The sequence below is a fragment of the Gopherus evgoodei genome, chromosome 2 (assembly GCF_007399415.2).
Source record: "Gopherus evgoodei ecotype Sinaloan lineage chromosome 2, rGopEvg1_v1.p, whole genome shotgun sequence".
Taxonomy (NCBI): domain Eukaryota; kingdom Metazoa; phylum Chordata; order Testudines; family Testudinidae; genus Gopherus; species Gopherus evgoodei.
The window spans coordinates 27,809,642-27,825,580 of NC_044323.1; the positions used below are offsets into that span (position 1 = coordinate 27,809,642).

Genomic DNA, 15,939 nt, shown 5'->3' on the forward strand with positions numbered 1-15,939 from the left:
AGACAGCCATACTACACTTAGAATAGAGTGGAAGCAATGTCATTTACTGGGTCCTTTGTCTCTGAGGGCTGTGCATACATGTTAAAGCAGAGAGTATCAGCAATCTGCTCCATTTTATGCAAATTGTTTGTGGCCTCAGGTTCCATGGAAGTTGCTAAATGACACCCTCAGTTGGGCAAAGTTTAGACAGTGCTGAATAGATATAGGTTCATTTAGCAATCAGGTACTCAAATATGATTTAAAAACTAGTTATTTAAGTATTTTCTAATTGTTTAGAATTAAGAATGCTGCTTTATCTCCTAAAATCCATTCAAGATGTTGGTGGTCAATTTGCTGTTGCCCCTGAGGTTGTATTAATTTGTCTTGCTTGAAATTTTTCCTGTTTCTTTTCCAAATATTTTAGAAGTAGGACTGTTTCTTCCTTCCCGTCCTTTGGGTTGGCAAAACAATAGCACTGGATTGCATTTGTGAAGGACTCTTTAACATTTGCTCATCTCATGAAAGAGCTCTAAAAATATGGAGATACTGTATGTGATAAAGGACCGAACCGCCTTTTAAATATAATTGCTCTCCCTGAAACAATATGTTATTCAAACTGTTAAAAACAGTATGAATACCATCTGGAAATGTCCGATTCTGTGAAAACATTTTAAGAGTTTTGAGGAGGATACTTATGGATTGTAATGGCTATAATGAGATGATAATACTTGGAATAGCTGACTAGAAGCAAAATTTCGATCTCTGGTGTGTTGTCTGAGAACAAGTCGTTTGAATCTGGAGAAATTGGCAAAGCTCTCTAATCTTTGTTGAGTCTTAATTGCTAGAACCTACAGTCATATTAAATATCACAATAAGCAGTCTAGGAGCTCAGTTATGAAACAGCTTCACATTAAATAGCTTCAATTTCTCATATGCATCTTTTCAATTTTATGGCCTAATTAGGGGAATAGATTCACAATACCTTTTTGTAGTTCTCTTTAATACAGTGTGGTTTGTGAAGGATGACTTTGGTTTTCAGCCTGAATTGATGCTTAAAGCATATCCCAAGTTAATTTTTGCCTTCAATGGCCTAAATGGGAGAAAAAAAATCTCTTGTATATTTTCCAGCCACCTAACATCATTACTGCAACATAACAAAAATTAGATATTTCATTTGTAGCATGGACTTGAATTTTAATTGGACAACATTTGCATCTGTTCTAAACACTAGTAATTAGGTATATTGTAATTGTAAAATCACTGTGCTGCACAAAAGGAAAACAACTTTCTTCATGTCATGCCTTTTTAAAAACCTGGAAATCTGCTTATTCTAGTGTGTCACAGGGGAAAAATGCATCCTAGTTCATTAGGTAGAAGAGGCTATGGTGCAGGCTCAGAAGTTAATTGCAGGCAAACTACTGGGGAAGCTTGATAGAAAAATATTTATTGCAGAACAGCAATTGGAAAGGAAGCAATATTATCTCTCTAGAATGCGCAAAATAAATAGTAAAGGGGGATTCATTGTTATGACAAGTTGTTTAGCAACTCAACATAATACAGTACTCTTGATAAAGTCTCAGGATTAATTTAGTGTGTGATTATTTTGAATATGAACAGCCATAGGTCAAAATCCATTCATCTTTAAAATACTAGCGAAGTAAAGTAAATAAATGTGTGACTGCAAGATGTACCAGATTTTAAATTTATTTTGTATTGCTTGTATTCATTTACAGGCACAATCAGATAGTTAAATGTCTAAATGTTGTTGTTTGCACCAGCAATGGATTCTAGGTGCTAAATGGTATGCACAAAATAGAGACTGTTTTTAAATGTGGTCCTCTGTGTCCCGATCTAAACTTTTTGTAATCATTAAATACATCTCCATGTTCCAGTTGTAGCAGTAAACACAGTGACCTCAAAAGCACTAATACTAGTAATGTAGACATATTTGAGAGGTTTCAGTCTTATCTTCTCAGTTACAATTGCCTGAATATTGGAAGTGCATCTACAATGGAAAATTTGTCAGGCCCAGCCAACCACTAAAACTTAAGTCAACCTAGCTATGTTGCTCAGGGCTGTGAAAAAATTTGCACCCAGTGCAAAGTAGTGAACTCAACCTAATCCCCACTGTAGTTGCAGCTAGGTTGATAGAAGAATTCTTTCATTGACCCTTGCTACCGCCTCTCGGAGAAGTCGATTACCTACATCAATAGAAAACCCCCTTCTGTCCATGTAACATGCATCTACAGTACAGGACCATAGAGGCACAGCTGCAGCGCTGCAGCTGTGTTGCTGTAGCTGCTGTAGTGTAGATTAGCTGCTTTACTCCAGGCATCCACAATAGAAGAGCTAACAGCATGAGGCAGTTAGATCTTTCACCTTTCAGTTGCTTGGGATTCAAATGATAATCAATATGGTTTAGAAATAAATGTCTATACCCATACTTGCCTGGCCTGAAATATTACTTCAGAATTTATTTGTCAAAGCCTGGTGGATTGATGGGGTATTCTAGGAGATCTAGAATGCTTACTGGACAAGTATTGCCTGAGTCAGATGGCTAAATCCATTGATTTTGGTCCTAGAGAAGAATAATAAACTGCTCAGGCATGTCTCAGATACTCCAGAAGCTGATGATGGTGAGCCAAAAAATGTGTCTGTAACTTTGTGAGTTTCATTTTCACTGAACTGCTGGAAGCGTTTCCAGTTTTAGAGTGGAGAATCATTTAGAAATATGGCTACCGCTATATATTTTTTGTCACTTTTTTCTCTTCAGGCTTTCTGGAATATGTGTTCCAAATTATATATAGTCTCTCTGTGGGTCCAGGTTGAAACAGTTCATAATGTACACTTAGAAGGTCTTGTTCCAGATGACGTAACCTGCCCCTCTAGAGTCTTTACCTCAAACAATGGAACTTCTTTGAGGAGTAAAACTGTAACTTTTTAAAAATAAACTGCTAAAGGAGATGAGTTATTTCATCAAATTCACTGTGATATTTTGTTGCTGAAGAAAAAAAGGCTAAAGGCTTGTATTAAAGGTCAACTCTCCTAAATGACTTTTTTTGCAGTGTGGTAGTCGTGTTAGTCCCAGGATATGAGAGAGACAAGGTAGATTAAATAATTTCTTTTATTGGGCCAGCTTCTGTTGGTGGAAGGTACAAGTTTTTGAGCTACACAGGTCAGGGGAAGCTCTCCTCACTATAGAATCTAAGCACCAACACAAGTAGCCAGTTAGCAGCACTATTGGCTAACCCTGTTTATTGATCAGTACTGTTATTCCACAATGTTCTATGTGCCTCACAGAATATACACACTCATTCTCTTCCCTGTAGAAATTACAGGGTAAAAAGAGTCATGGAGAACATAGATGTGGAACCCGCAGAATAAGTAATCAAGGGTTAACAGCATAATATCACATGGTTACTTGGTTGTTATGCACATGTCTTGCTCCAAAACATATTCCACAATATGCTGAAAAGCCTCTTTTATTTATTTGTTCCTGTCCTGCAAATAATTTTTTCTTACTCTTTCAGTGGAGGAAGACACAGAGGAGAGTTCAAGATCAGGCAGAGAATCTGTGTCCACAGCAAGTGACCAGCCATCCCACTCATTGGAGAGACAGATAAATGGAAGCCAAGATAAAGGGGACAGAAAAAAGGCTGGAAAGGACAAGAAGAAAGACCGTGATAAAGAGAAGGATAAAATTAAGGCGAAGAAAGGAATGCTCAAAGGCTTAGGCGACATGTTCAGGTAGGTGCTATGCAATCAAAGATTATGGGAATGTAAAAAAAATGGAACTTCATATTTTGTATTCTACTAATGCTCAAAGGCCCCAGTTGGGAACAAGGCCTCTTTGTCCTAGCCGTTCTGCAAATATATATTTCACTACAAGCTCCCAGCTACCAAGAATTTGAACATACCTTTAAAACACCATGTTGTGTACTTCTGTGGTTGTATGCCAAGGGCTGGTCTACACTAGTGGGGGATATCGATCTAGGATACTCAACTTCAGCTATGTGAATAGCGTAGCTAAAGTTGAAGTATCTTAGATCAATTTACCTCAGGTCGTCACGGCATGGGATCGACGTCTGCGGTTCTCCGTGTCCACTCTGCTACTGCCGCTCACTCCGGTGGAGTTCTGGAGTCGACGGGAATGTGTTCGGGGATCGATATATCGTGTCTAGATGAGACGTGATATATCAATCCCCGAAAAATGGATCGCTACCCACCGATGCAGTGGGTAGTCTGGATGGAGCCTAAGCTTCTTCAGGAGGCAGTGAAGAATTTTTCAGTCTGAGGGAGGGACAGCTAAGGCATCATTAAGCCACCTTTGTGACCTCATCAAGGGCCTTTCTGGGAGCAGGAGTGGTCCCAGTCATAACTTGAGAGAAACTTGTGGGCGTGTCTGAGGATGCTCTATGTGCCACAGTGCTGTGCGCTTCACACTCATGCTGCCTCCAGCATGAAGGTACTGCCTACGCCAGGGCTTGCAAGTGGATCCTTGGAAGAAAGCAAGGGTGGTGATCCACTTCAGTTTGTATGTTGAGAGAATTCTCTCCCAACTGGAATTCAGGTTTTGAGAGCTGCTTTATGCCACTCTGGTCCTTCCACTTGTTGTAAAGGAACCAGAGCAGAGGTGAGGATCCTACCTGCTGTCTCCATCTAGATATGACAGTTGTCCAAAGAAGATTTCATCACAGTCTGAGACAGATTTAAGTATGGGTTTAGTAAGTTTAGTTCCCATAAGTGGTCGAGGCAAAAAGTAAGCAAAACCTTTCATCTAGGTAGCAAGGGTAAATAAAGTTCCATGACAGAGGTAGTGCCTATCATTTTGTGGGTGTGCAAAAGTTCATTATTTAAAACAAAATTATTCATTATGTAATTAGAAGTTGAGTTACTGGTATCATTCTTATGGTTCATTAATAATAATTCACCATGAAAAGGTACAGCACTTCAATTAAGCTCAGTGAAAATTTAGTACCTGTAACATTTCTGATTCTATGAGGAATTCATTAAAGGTAGGTTTTCTCTATAGCTTGACAGTTGTTTTGTGTCTCTGAATTATACTGCAGGATTAGTTAGCTTGTCATTTTTTTACAGAAAGCGAAGTTGTTTTGAAGTTGCATATATTTATCTTAGAGGGAAGTAAGGCTTTATAGTTAAGGCATGAGAAGTGGGAAATCAAGCAATCCGAGTTCTGTCCTCAACTTTGCCACAGACTCCATCTATGACCTTGGTCCTGATTTTCAGAGGTGCCAAGCATCCACAACTCCTGCTGAGATCAGTCAGTGCTACAACACATACCTCCCAATCTGCCAATGCCCAAGTTTGGTATACAGCGTGTGATAAAGGATCAGAATGAGGAGTACACACAAATTATTCATGCAGGAAACTTTGTTTCTTTAGTGTCAGTAACTCTTTCTACAGCCACAGTTTTGTAATTCTTCATTTCTGATGTTAAATCACTTTCAGTAACAACCTTGTGTGTAATGTATATAATTTGGGGAGTAAAATGATTGATGTCCCTTGAAATGAGGGATTTTTATAAGGTATGGGTCAACTTAGACCCTCTTGCTTAGTTCTTGAGTTTTACTCCTCTGTAAAATGATGGTTCAAATATCCACTTCATGGGGATTCTTTGAGGCTAGTGGCTCAATCTTGCAAGGCAAAACATATAGACCACCTGCACTCACCATCGAGGTAGTGGAGCTCCATGTGAGCTCAGGGGTCCTTTCATGTGTTGTAACTTGCAGAATATATAGAGATTCATACAGATATTATGTTTCTGCCTCACTTGGAGGTCTCCAAATGGAAATTGCTGTAGAAGAGGGAACACTTTCTGATAGAAATTTTTATATGACATCAACAACTAAATATAAAATCAACTTGATTGTGTCATATACATTAAGCATCTCACCAGGACATCTTTAATTTGGAAAACAACAGTAATTTGGCTCTTGAAAAAGGATCATGATCCTCTTGTCTTTTAGTGTTCATTTAAGTAATTATCTCTCATACTCTTGCAGTGCTTAGATTTGCTTTGTTAATTCATTCCCCATAATTTTCTGAGTGATGAAATGTGTTGCATTTTGTAAGGTAACAGTTGCCACTTTTTATTAATATATGGAGACATATACCTATCTCATAGAGCTGGAAGGGATCCTGCAAGGTCATTGAGTCCAGCCCCCTGCCTTCACTAGCAGGACCAAGTACTGATTTTGCCCCAGATCCCTAGCTGGCCTCCTCAAGGATTGAACTCACAAACCTGGGTTTAACAGGCAAATGCTCAAACCACTGAGCTATCCCTCCCCACTTCTGCCTGCTACATGCATTGTCTTTCTATACATCTGATGCAGTTGATAGTTGGTAACTGGTGAAAGAGCATACATATGGTAAATAGAAAACCAATAACAATGATACAAATGATACCAATAACATTTAATATTTAAGCCATAATTAAAATATAGTTAGGTGTTTTGGTGCCTCACAAAATTCTTAGTATTTCTCCATCTCTTTCCTCCCCTTCTTCTTTTGCTTCTTTTCAGTGCACTTAACTTATCTTAAGATAATCTTTCTTCATTACATTGCATGGACAAGAACACTTATGGGATGGAATTACTGTAACTGACACTTTATTTCAGTGTCTGTATTTAGCCAAGGGGCTTTTTATTGCCTATATGCAAACTGACAGCTCATAAACTGGCGCCTACATAATGCACAAAAATAAGTCTGCTTCCCCTCAATTAAAATCTCAGGATTTGGTTCTGGGATCTTCATTAAATTGTAGTGTAAGATGCAAACTCCCACTAGAGACCATAGGTTACATGTCTCCCTTTTCAGCACAGAATCATTATTTCCAAAAATTCCCCTTAATATCCTTACTGTAAGTTTGAAGTAATAAATAAACCTTTTAAACACTTACATTATTTTGCCACTTTTATGAAATAGAAATTTGGTACAACTCAGAATGACTCTATCAGGATTAGAAATTAAGCGTCCAATTCCATAACCCCTTCATATGCAGAATTCCCATTGATTTCAAAGGAGTTCTGTTCACAGGGAGCTTGAAGGATCAGGTCTGGGTATTCTAATGATCACTCATTCTAACGTGTGCATTTCTATGTTATACATATTTGGGGGGAGCGGGGGGAGAGAATAGTGTAAGTAACTTGTTCAATTGAAAAGGTGATTCAGTTCAAAATTATTCCTATACACCAAAGCTCATATTTAAATACAGGATACTAATATACACTTGGAACTGTGTTCAGTGAAAAGACCTCTGTTGCTGTGGTAACTTATGCAAAATATTGAAGAATCAGCTTCTGGGGTCTGGTATACAAGCCGGAAGTATAGTTTTTACTAAATTCAGATGTTGTTTTGCTGGCATTTATGTTTCACTATTAGGAATGCCCAGAAGATTGTACACTATTCTATTCTGTACAAGTGCATCACCGAGGTATCTGAGTACCTCCAATACACATTTAGCAATGTGACTAGCTTCTGCTGTGTGCAATTACTTCTGGGGAGAGGACTGGAAAAGGAAAATTGCATAAGGATTTTCTCCCTAATGTCCAGTGTGCTTTTATTTGTGCAAGTGAGATAGGCTATGTTTGCTCTGCCCTTGGAGTGCAAAAGCAATGAGTACTGAGATGGTTCTTAGCTCCTGTGTTACAAGTTATGGCCATAGTATCACCCATGCACTTTTGCCATAGTAAATGTAGCCACTTAGAAGACCCTGCTTCTCCACGGGCATCAAACTGAATGTAGTTTCCATAAAGGTGGTGAGCTGTGTTAGTCAGGATCAGGTACACTAACATCCAGCTCAACGTGATTCCCTGGGCAGGATCTTGAGCATGGTTCTGTAATACAGTGGCATCACAGTTTAAAAGGTGGCTTAGTACAAACTCAAACAGGGTAACTCCCTTTTAAACCATGGTGAGTTCTTTAATATGATTTGTGGGCCTCATCTTTTCCCAAGGGAGTTGATGGCCAAGCGCCCATTGGTTTTCATGGTAGCAGGATTGGGCCTAGCAAGTGGACAGGGACAACTGTTCAGTCTCAGGAAAGGAGAACAGATCTTCAGGTTTCATGATGCTGGTAAAGAGAACAGATGAAAATGTTCTTATACCTAGGCCAATTTAGCAAAAATGAAATAAAAGCATTCCACATTAGGACACAGAAGCTGATTTTTCCAGCCTTCAGCGGCTCTTGAAGCAGTGAAGCCGCGGTTTCCAATCACATCTGGTTGCAAATATAAATTAAGGGGAGAGGGAACCTGAATCAAATGCATGATAAGAGAAATGGTCTGAATGTAAATAGGCATCAGCATTTATAGGTATGAAAACAGGTTTGGAGCTGGCCAAAAAAGGTAAGTGGGCGTCTGTGTGTGACATGCAAAAAAGTATTTGTTTTTTGGAAGCTGTTCATGAAATGAATATTATTTAACTATGAAACGGGTAGATAAGGATATTATGATATAGATTAATTATGCTTGCCTGTGTTCGAACTAAGGCCCCAATCAAGTGAGCATACTCGTTTACAACTTTAAGCACGTGGATTAGTCCATTGAAGTCAATGGGAGAGCACCATCTATTTAAAGGACATAAGTAAAACTCTGACCATGCAATGCCAGGCCTTCATCTCATCTCTCGACTATTGTAGAGCACAGATGGGTAAACTCTCACATTGGAAAGCCAATGCAAATGTAATATTCCCATATTACCATTAGAATCTAATCCTACAATTACATTTAAAATGATTACTGGGAGCCTTACAGTGTTGTTTCATCCCATTCTGCAAAAGGAAATAGATAATTTAGTTTGAAACCTTGTTTAGCTGAAATCAGATATAGTGTTGTCTTTTTTACACAGCCGTTTCCAGAGTGCACTGAACATGTCCAGATTCATAAATATATTATTTGTAGCTTTGAATTACACATTTCAACCACATTAGCCATCTGAGACCTCTGACTGGGCTTTTGGGAGAATAACATACACAGATTACTATTGTCTGTTGCATAGATTCCTGGTTGAGCTGCCTACATCATGTTTTTCATTTAGTTTTCCTTGTCATGGTATCTGAGAAGAGACGAAAAGCAAATCATAAGTATTTTTTCTTGCAAAAGGTTTGAAGACCAGTTTGAAATGAGCATTTTCTGAAGGTGTAGGGTTAAATAAGTCCTTATATAAATGTTTCAGTTAAAATTTCAGTCATTTCAAATATTTAATAATTAACCTCCATATTTTCAAACTTAATATTTTCTTTCTTTTTTCAATCTTTACCAACCATCGCCAGACCTTTAAAGGTGAACATATATGGCAGAAGTGCCTAATGCTCTACAATAGTATTGAAACACGCACAAATCAAAATAACTGGAAAGCACCCCAACCTTCGTAGAGATTAAAAAAAAAAAAGTGATCTGATCTAAAACATCCAATAACTTAAAAAAGAGGCAATAAGGCTCACTGAATAATAATGCCTTGTAGCAAGAGGTAAAGCTTGCCAAACCAAGCCTCTGGTAAACAATTAAGGGGAAGCAAGTACCAGTGGTTGGAATTTGTCAGCCAAGAACACTTTCTGTCCCTGCTCTCTAAAGGCTGTGTTTCCAGCACAAGCACCAGAGAGCTCATGTCTCATAGCAGGACACTTCAGGCCTTGAAGGTTATCACTGGTACCTTGAACTACACCTGAAGCAGTATTAATATCCAGTTGGGAGCATGGTGCGCAGGCACCTACCCCACCGAAACGTTTGACTGGTCTGTTCTGAACCATTTGGAATTTTCAGAAGCTTGACAAAGGCTGCTCTATATCTAGCTCATTACCGTAATCCATCTTAGTTGTAGCAAACTGTGCATAACTGTAGCAAGGTCCACATCTAGTCAGCCACAGATAGAAAAATGTATTATGGGGCATTGCTGCCATCAGCATGTCCAAAACCAGTCAGGAATCTAGTAGAACCCTAACTAAATTACACAGGGAAAGGGTTGCACTATATTTCTCCCATTTATGATAGAGGAGGCACAATCCTCTTCCGTTATGCTGGGGGAATCCTATTCATGACCCACCAGCTTGTCTAGATTCCGTCTTGTCCAGATTGCTCTGATCCTGGTTCAGATTCCTGTTAACTACTGAGAACACACACAAGCATCAGTCTGCAAAAGAAATCAGCCATAGAGCAAATGTTACCCTGATATAGATTACCCAGAACTTTTATTTTGATAACTCTCATTTAGAGAATTTTCTTATTCTTCAATTCCTACTTTCTAATTAAAAGTAAATATGGACATAAAGAGAGAAGGTTTAATAAAGCTAACGAAAAGCCTGGCATGAAAATATTTATGTTCTTATTAGACAAAGAAAACAATACCCCCTCCAACTCTCCTCTTCCCTTATTTTCATAGTCTCATCTCTTTTCCTTCTCTCCACTCCCTCTTGGCAGTATAATCGGTTGTTTTGTGGAAAATAGACTTTAACATAATGGTGTTTCATTGCTTGCTTCTGAAAATATCAGGCGTTATAGTTATTTATGACTGAGATGTAATTGGTGCATATGTGTGTGGTTTAATGTAGCAAATTTCTCATTTGCTAACTGAACAACCTCACATAATCTGGCAGTGATTTAAAGAATGCAGTTACAGTAAGTGAGTAGAAAATGCTATCCCTTTTTAAATGACATACAAAAAGTGCTGGTGTGTAATTGTGAAAGATGGATATAAAATGAGAGATTAACATAATCTTATGTGGCTTTCTAGTTTGTCATTCTGACAGTAAACAGTGGTTTTGCTCTATGGATTCTTACCACTTGATTTTTCCAAAGTAAATCTTGAACTTGTAAATCTGATGTGGGTATAGTGTATTTTTTTTAATTTGAGTAGAATCAGGGTTTCTGTTTCTAACACACACAGAAATAGGTGTCTGACCTGTTACCAAAGACAAGTCCATAGTAGCTGATAACATATTCTCCCAGTATTCTTCCTTTGCTTGTCAGTGAGCTTAAATAGAGAACCTCTGACATCTACAACACAGTGTCTGACTGCAAAGCAAGCAAAAGGAGGCGCATAGCATGACAGCTGAGTCTTCTAAGACCCTTTCTGACATTCCTTAATATTTCTTTTCCAGATCTGCAGTGTGAATATAGAATGGAAGTGTCAAGGATGACACCTACTTTATAATCTCTGTAAAGCATACCTTTTTGTAAAATAATTTGTTGACAGTTTAGATATTCTAAATCAATTTCAATTCTAGTCTGTATAGAAAATGGGAATTTTTTCTGCAATTGATGTGAAAATTGAAGGCTATTGACTATTTAGTCCCTAACAAAGTATGGTAAATAAATACTGTCTTCAGTAGTGAAGGATCTGTTAATGACATTCATTGCAATGTTTGCTGGAAACGTTTCTTTTGAGAGTTAGTTTGCAACTGATAGTGGCTGGATATCTGTAATATTAGCATAATAGTTCAGAGATGCTTTGATTATATACTTTGTTTTTAAAGCTGTAGTCTTTCTTTAAAATTCTGGTTGAAAATAGTTTTAAGAATGTTTTGTATTTGTTAAAAGAAAATGAATGTAAAATTGTATTTAAAAGATGGAGTAGACTGAGTCAGATGACTGTTGAACTACTTAGGTTGACATTTGCTTGAGTGATCAATTTCTAAGGAATAGAGTTTTAACTTAATATTGCATTTCACTTCTTATGAGCATTGATCTGTATTCATAGTGTGTTGGAATGCTAATGCCTCCTGTTAGTACTTCCTTTTGTTATGTTAGAGAATAAAATCATTACATTTGTAGTAAACACTTGTTTGCACAGGAAATACCTATGTGGATTTGCCTGGGGTCATGAACAAAATGATTCCTGTAGATCAGTAGTGCACAATTAAAAAGACTGTGTCTATAAATACAGAGCACAATCTGTGAAGCCCTCGAGCCTGGGTGAAATCTACATGGATGAAAGTGTAGAGAAATCAGCTGCTGTACTAGAGAGTAGCAAATGTTGAACCTGTCTTTCAAAAAAGGTGTGAGTCATGATCCTGGGAGTTACAAACCAATGAGCCATACATCAGGACCAGGTTAATTGGTTGAAATAATTAAAGACAAAGTTATAAAACACATCCATGAACGTGATACGATAGGGATAAACCGGTAGGATTTCTGTAAAGGAAAATTATTCCTCTCCAGCCAATCCTAATTCTGAGTGTGATCACAAAAACAGTGGATAAAAAAAGAACTTATTGATATTTATTTGGACTTTCAAAAAGCCTGTGATAAAGGCCCTCCAAGATGCTATTAAGGGAACCAAGTAATCATAAATAGTCACAGGAAGAAAGGTAAAGTACTTTCTTGAATTAGAAACTGACTAAAAGACACAAACGAAGAATAGGAGTAAATGATCTATTTTCAAAATGGGAAAAGGTTGTTACTGTAGAGTGGCCCAAAGAGCCAAGCCAAGACCAGTGATTGAAATACTCATAGACATTACTGAACAACCACCACTCAGGAAAAAGGCTTGGATGTCTTTGTGAACAACTTAATGTAAACTTCTAGGAATTGCACAGTGGCACTCAAAAGAAGAAACAATGGGGCAGACAATAATACTGAAAATATTCTAATGCCATTGTATGTAGATGCCCTCACTTTGAATTGTTCAGTTGTGGTTGTCCAACCTGAAAAATTACATAGCAGACAATGACTAGAGGCATAGAAAGACTTCCATTGGAAGAGATATTTAAATGATTGGGACTTTTTGGAAAACAAACAAATAGGGGGAAAATGATAAAAGTATACAAAATAATGATTTAGCATAAAGTACACTTCATTTTTATTATCCTTTCTCATAATACAGAGCACAGGGATGTCTAAAGGAATTGAAAGGCAACAAATTTAAAACTGATAAAAGGAAATTCTTATTACATCACACAAGTTTCATTGGCCTGGTCTACACTACACGTTTAAACCGAATTTAGCAGCATTAAACCGATTTAACCCTGCACCCATCCACACAATGAGGCCCTTTATATCAATATAAAGGGCTCTTTAAACCAATTTCTGTACTCCTCTCCAAGAGGAGTAGCGCTGAAATCGGTATTGCCATGTCGAATTAGGGTTAGTGTGGCCGCAGATCAATGGTATTGGCCTCCAGGTGGTATCCCACAGTGCACCATTATGACCACTCTGGAAAGCAATCTGAACTCAGATGCACTGGCCAGGTAGACAGGAAAAGCCCGGCAAACTTTTGAATTTCATTTCCTGTTTGCCCAGCATGGAGCTCTGATCAGCACGGGTGGCGATGCAGTTCCAAATCCAAAAAGAGCTCCAGCATGGACTGTACGGGAGGTACTGGATCTGATCGCTATATGGGGAGACAAATCTGTTCTATCAGAGCTCCGTTACAGAAGACGAAATGACAAAGCATTTGAAAAAATCTCCAGGCTATGATAGAGGCCACAGCACAGTGCTGTGTGACAAGCGTAACGGAAAGCCAAAGAATGAAATGGACGCTCATGGAGGGAGGGAGGGGGGACTGAGGACTCCAGCTATCCCACAGTCCCCAGCAGTCTCCAAAAAGCATTTGCATTCTTGGCTGAGCTCCCAGTGCCTGAAGGGTCAAAAACTTTTTCCCGGGGTTTCAGGGTATATGTTGTCAATTTACACCCTCCACCCCCCCCCCCCCCCCGAAAGAAAAGGGAGAAAAAATGTTTCTCGCCTTTTTTCAATGTCATCTTATGTCTACTGCATGCTGCTGGTAGACGGGGTGCTGCAGCACTGAACACCAGCATCCCCTTCCCAGTGGCAGATGGTACAATATGACTGCTATCCATCATTATCATCAGCCCATGAGTGCTCCTGGCCGGCCTCAGTGAGGTCGGCCGGGGGCGGCTGGGTAAAAATGGGAATGACTCCCGGTCATTCCTGGCAGATGATACAGAACGACTGGTAACCGTCTTCATCGTAGCAACTGGAGGCTGAGCTCTATCAGCCCCCGCCCCCACCTTTCATGTCTAAAGAAAAGATTCTGTACTGCCTGGACTATCACAGCAGCGGGAGGCTGGGCTCCTCTCCCCCCGCCACCCTTTAATGTCCTGCCTGGACTATCATAGCAGCTGGAGGCTTCCTCCCCCTCATTTTCTCTCACTAAAAAGTCAGTGTTTCTTATTCCTGCATTCTTTATTACTTCATCACACAAATGGAGGGAGTCTGCCACGGTAGCCCAGGAGTGTTGGGGGAGGAGGGAAGCAACGGGTGGAGTTTTTGCAGGGGCACCCCCTAGAATGGCATGCAGCTCATCATTTCTGTGGGATCTCTGGGGTTCTGACACGGAGTGGCTGTGCTCTCTGGTTCTCTAGTACACTTGCCGCATATTCTAGGCAGGACTGACTCTATTTTTAGACAAAACATAAAGAAGGGAATGACCCGGGGAGTCATTCCCATTTTTGTCCATGCGCCCCCGGCTGATCTCAGCGAGGCCAACCAGGAGCACCCATGACAGCAGTAGATGGTACAGAACAACTGATAACCATCATCTCATCACCAAATTACAATGGCAAACAGTGCAATAGGGATGGTAACCGTCTCTGCTACCTTGCAAAGGCAAATGAATGCTGCTGTGTAGCACTGCAGTACTGCATCTGTCAGCAGCATCCAGTACACATACGGTGACAGTGACAAAAGACAAAACGGGCTCCATGGTTGCCATGCTATGGCGTCTGCCAGGGCAATCCAGGGAAAAAGGGTGTGAAATGATTGTCTGCCGTTGCTTTCACGGAGGAAGGATTGAGTGATGACATTTACCCAGAATCACCCACGACACTGTTTTTGCATTGGGATCTCAACCCAGAATTCCAGTGGGCGGGGGGAGACTGAGGGAACTATGGGATAGCTATGGGATAGCTACCCACAGTGCAACGCTCCGGAACTTGCCGCTAGCCTCGGTACATGGACACACACTGCCGAATTCATGTGCTTAGTGTGGCCATGTGCACTCAACTTTATACAATCTGTTTTACAAAACCGGTTTATGCAAAATTGGAATAATCCCGTAGTGTAGACTAACCCATTGAGGTACCTCTAACCTCAATGTTGTTTGGCTAGTGATCAGTAAAGTAAAAATGATGTTTCAATGTTAACTCTGAAATTCATCATTTTGATCTCAAAGCACAGGACTTAAACAGGACCTTGAACATAATGAGGTCAGTCAGTCACTAAAGGAGAGATTTTATATTCCTTTTAAAAATAAGTTGTTTTAAATTCCCTCTTCACATTTTGTATAATTGTGAGCAGTGGTTCTATAACATGTACACTGGAGCCCAGCTAATTCATCTGTCAGCTCAGAAGGGACAACTTGTTAAATATGGCTTCATTCCAAAATGGTAATGGATTATGTAGAATATCATATGTTAAAATTTCTTTCAAGGATTGTTTAGAGTGGCTCCTGCATCAAGGAGCTTGCCCCTCATCACCAGTGTGAAGAACTGATTGGCATGCACTGCAATAGACCTGACATTATATGTTAGTGTAGCTCTTTTTATGGCTTTCAGGTAAGCATGTTTGAAAAGATGCAGTAAACCTTTTTAATGTGCAACAATGTTTCAGCAGCTAATGTGGTATTCTGTTGCACATTAACTTTTGCTGCTTATGTGCAAATTTACAAAAGATGGGAGTGCAAATAAATGTTACTGTTGTTTGTAAAGTAGACCCTACTGCAGTGCGTTCATTTGATCAGCAGTTCTTGCAAAGCATGTTTGGGCTATCTTCTGATATGGGGTGACTAGAAATGATTCTTGAAAGATCACTTCCTCAGAAAAGATCCTTATAGATTCCATATATTCCAGCACCACTTTCAACATCTTTGTTGCCTCTTAATTTACAGAGCTAGTTAGATTTTTTTCTTTTTTTTAGTAAATTCATGTTAGGAAGTTAAATACACCTTTAAGTCATGCAGTGGAGAGCAGTGCTACTTGGCCCAG

At 39.3% G+C, this 15,939-nt stretch overlaps 1 protein-coding gene and 1 long non-coding RNA gene across 12 annotated transcripts in view; one reads left to right on the top strand and one right to left on the bottom strand.

The window, feature by feature from the left end:
• The window catches only part of PARD3 (par-3 family cell polarity regulator), a 648,004-nt gene that overhangs the window by 460,571 nt on the left and 171,494 nt on the right, over window positions 1-15,939 (top strand). For 10 of the 11 annotated variants that reach the window (XM_030550179.1, XM_030550184.1, XM_030550177.1 and 7 more), the window contains one exon: window positions 3,510-3,726. In XM_030550179.1, the coding sequence (XP_030406039.1) occupies window positions 3,510-3,726 (217 nt within the window). Of the gene's footprint in view, window positions 1-3,509; window positions 3,727-11,094; window positions 11,829-15,939 lie in introns of those variants that run through there. The other variant, XM_030550185.1, reaches the window with a different exon arrangement.
• The window catches only part of LOC115645483, a 49,356-nt gene that overhangs the window by 3,629 nt on the left and 29,788 nt on the right, over window positions 1-15,939 (bottom strand). The window lies entirely within an intron of this gene.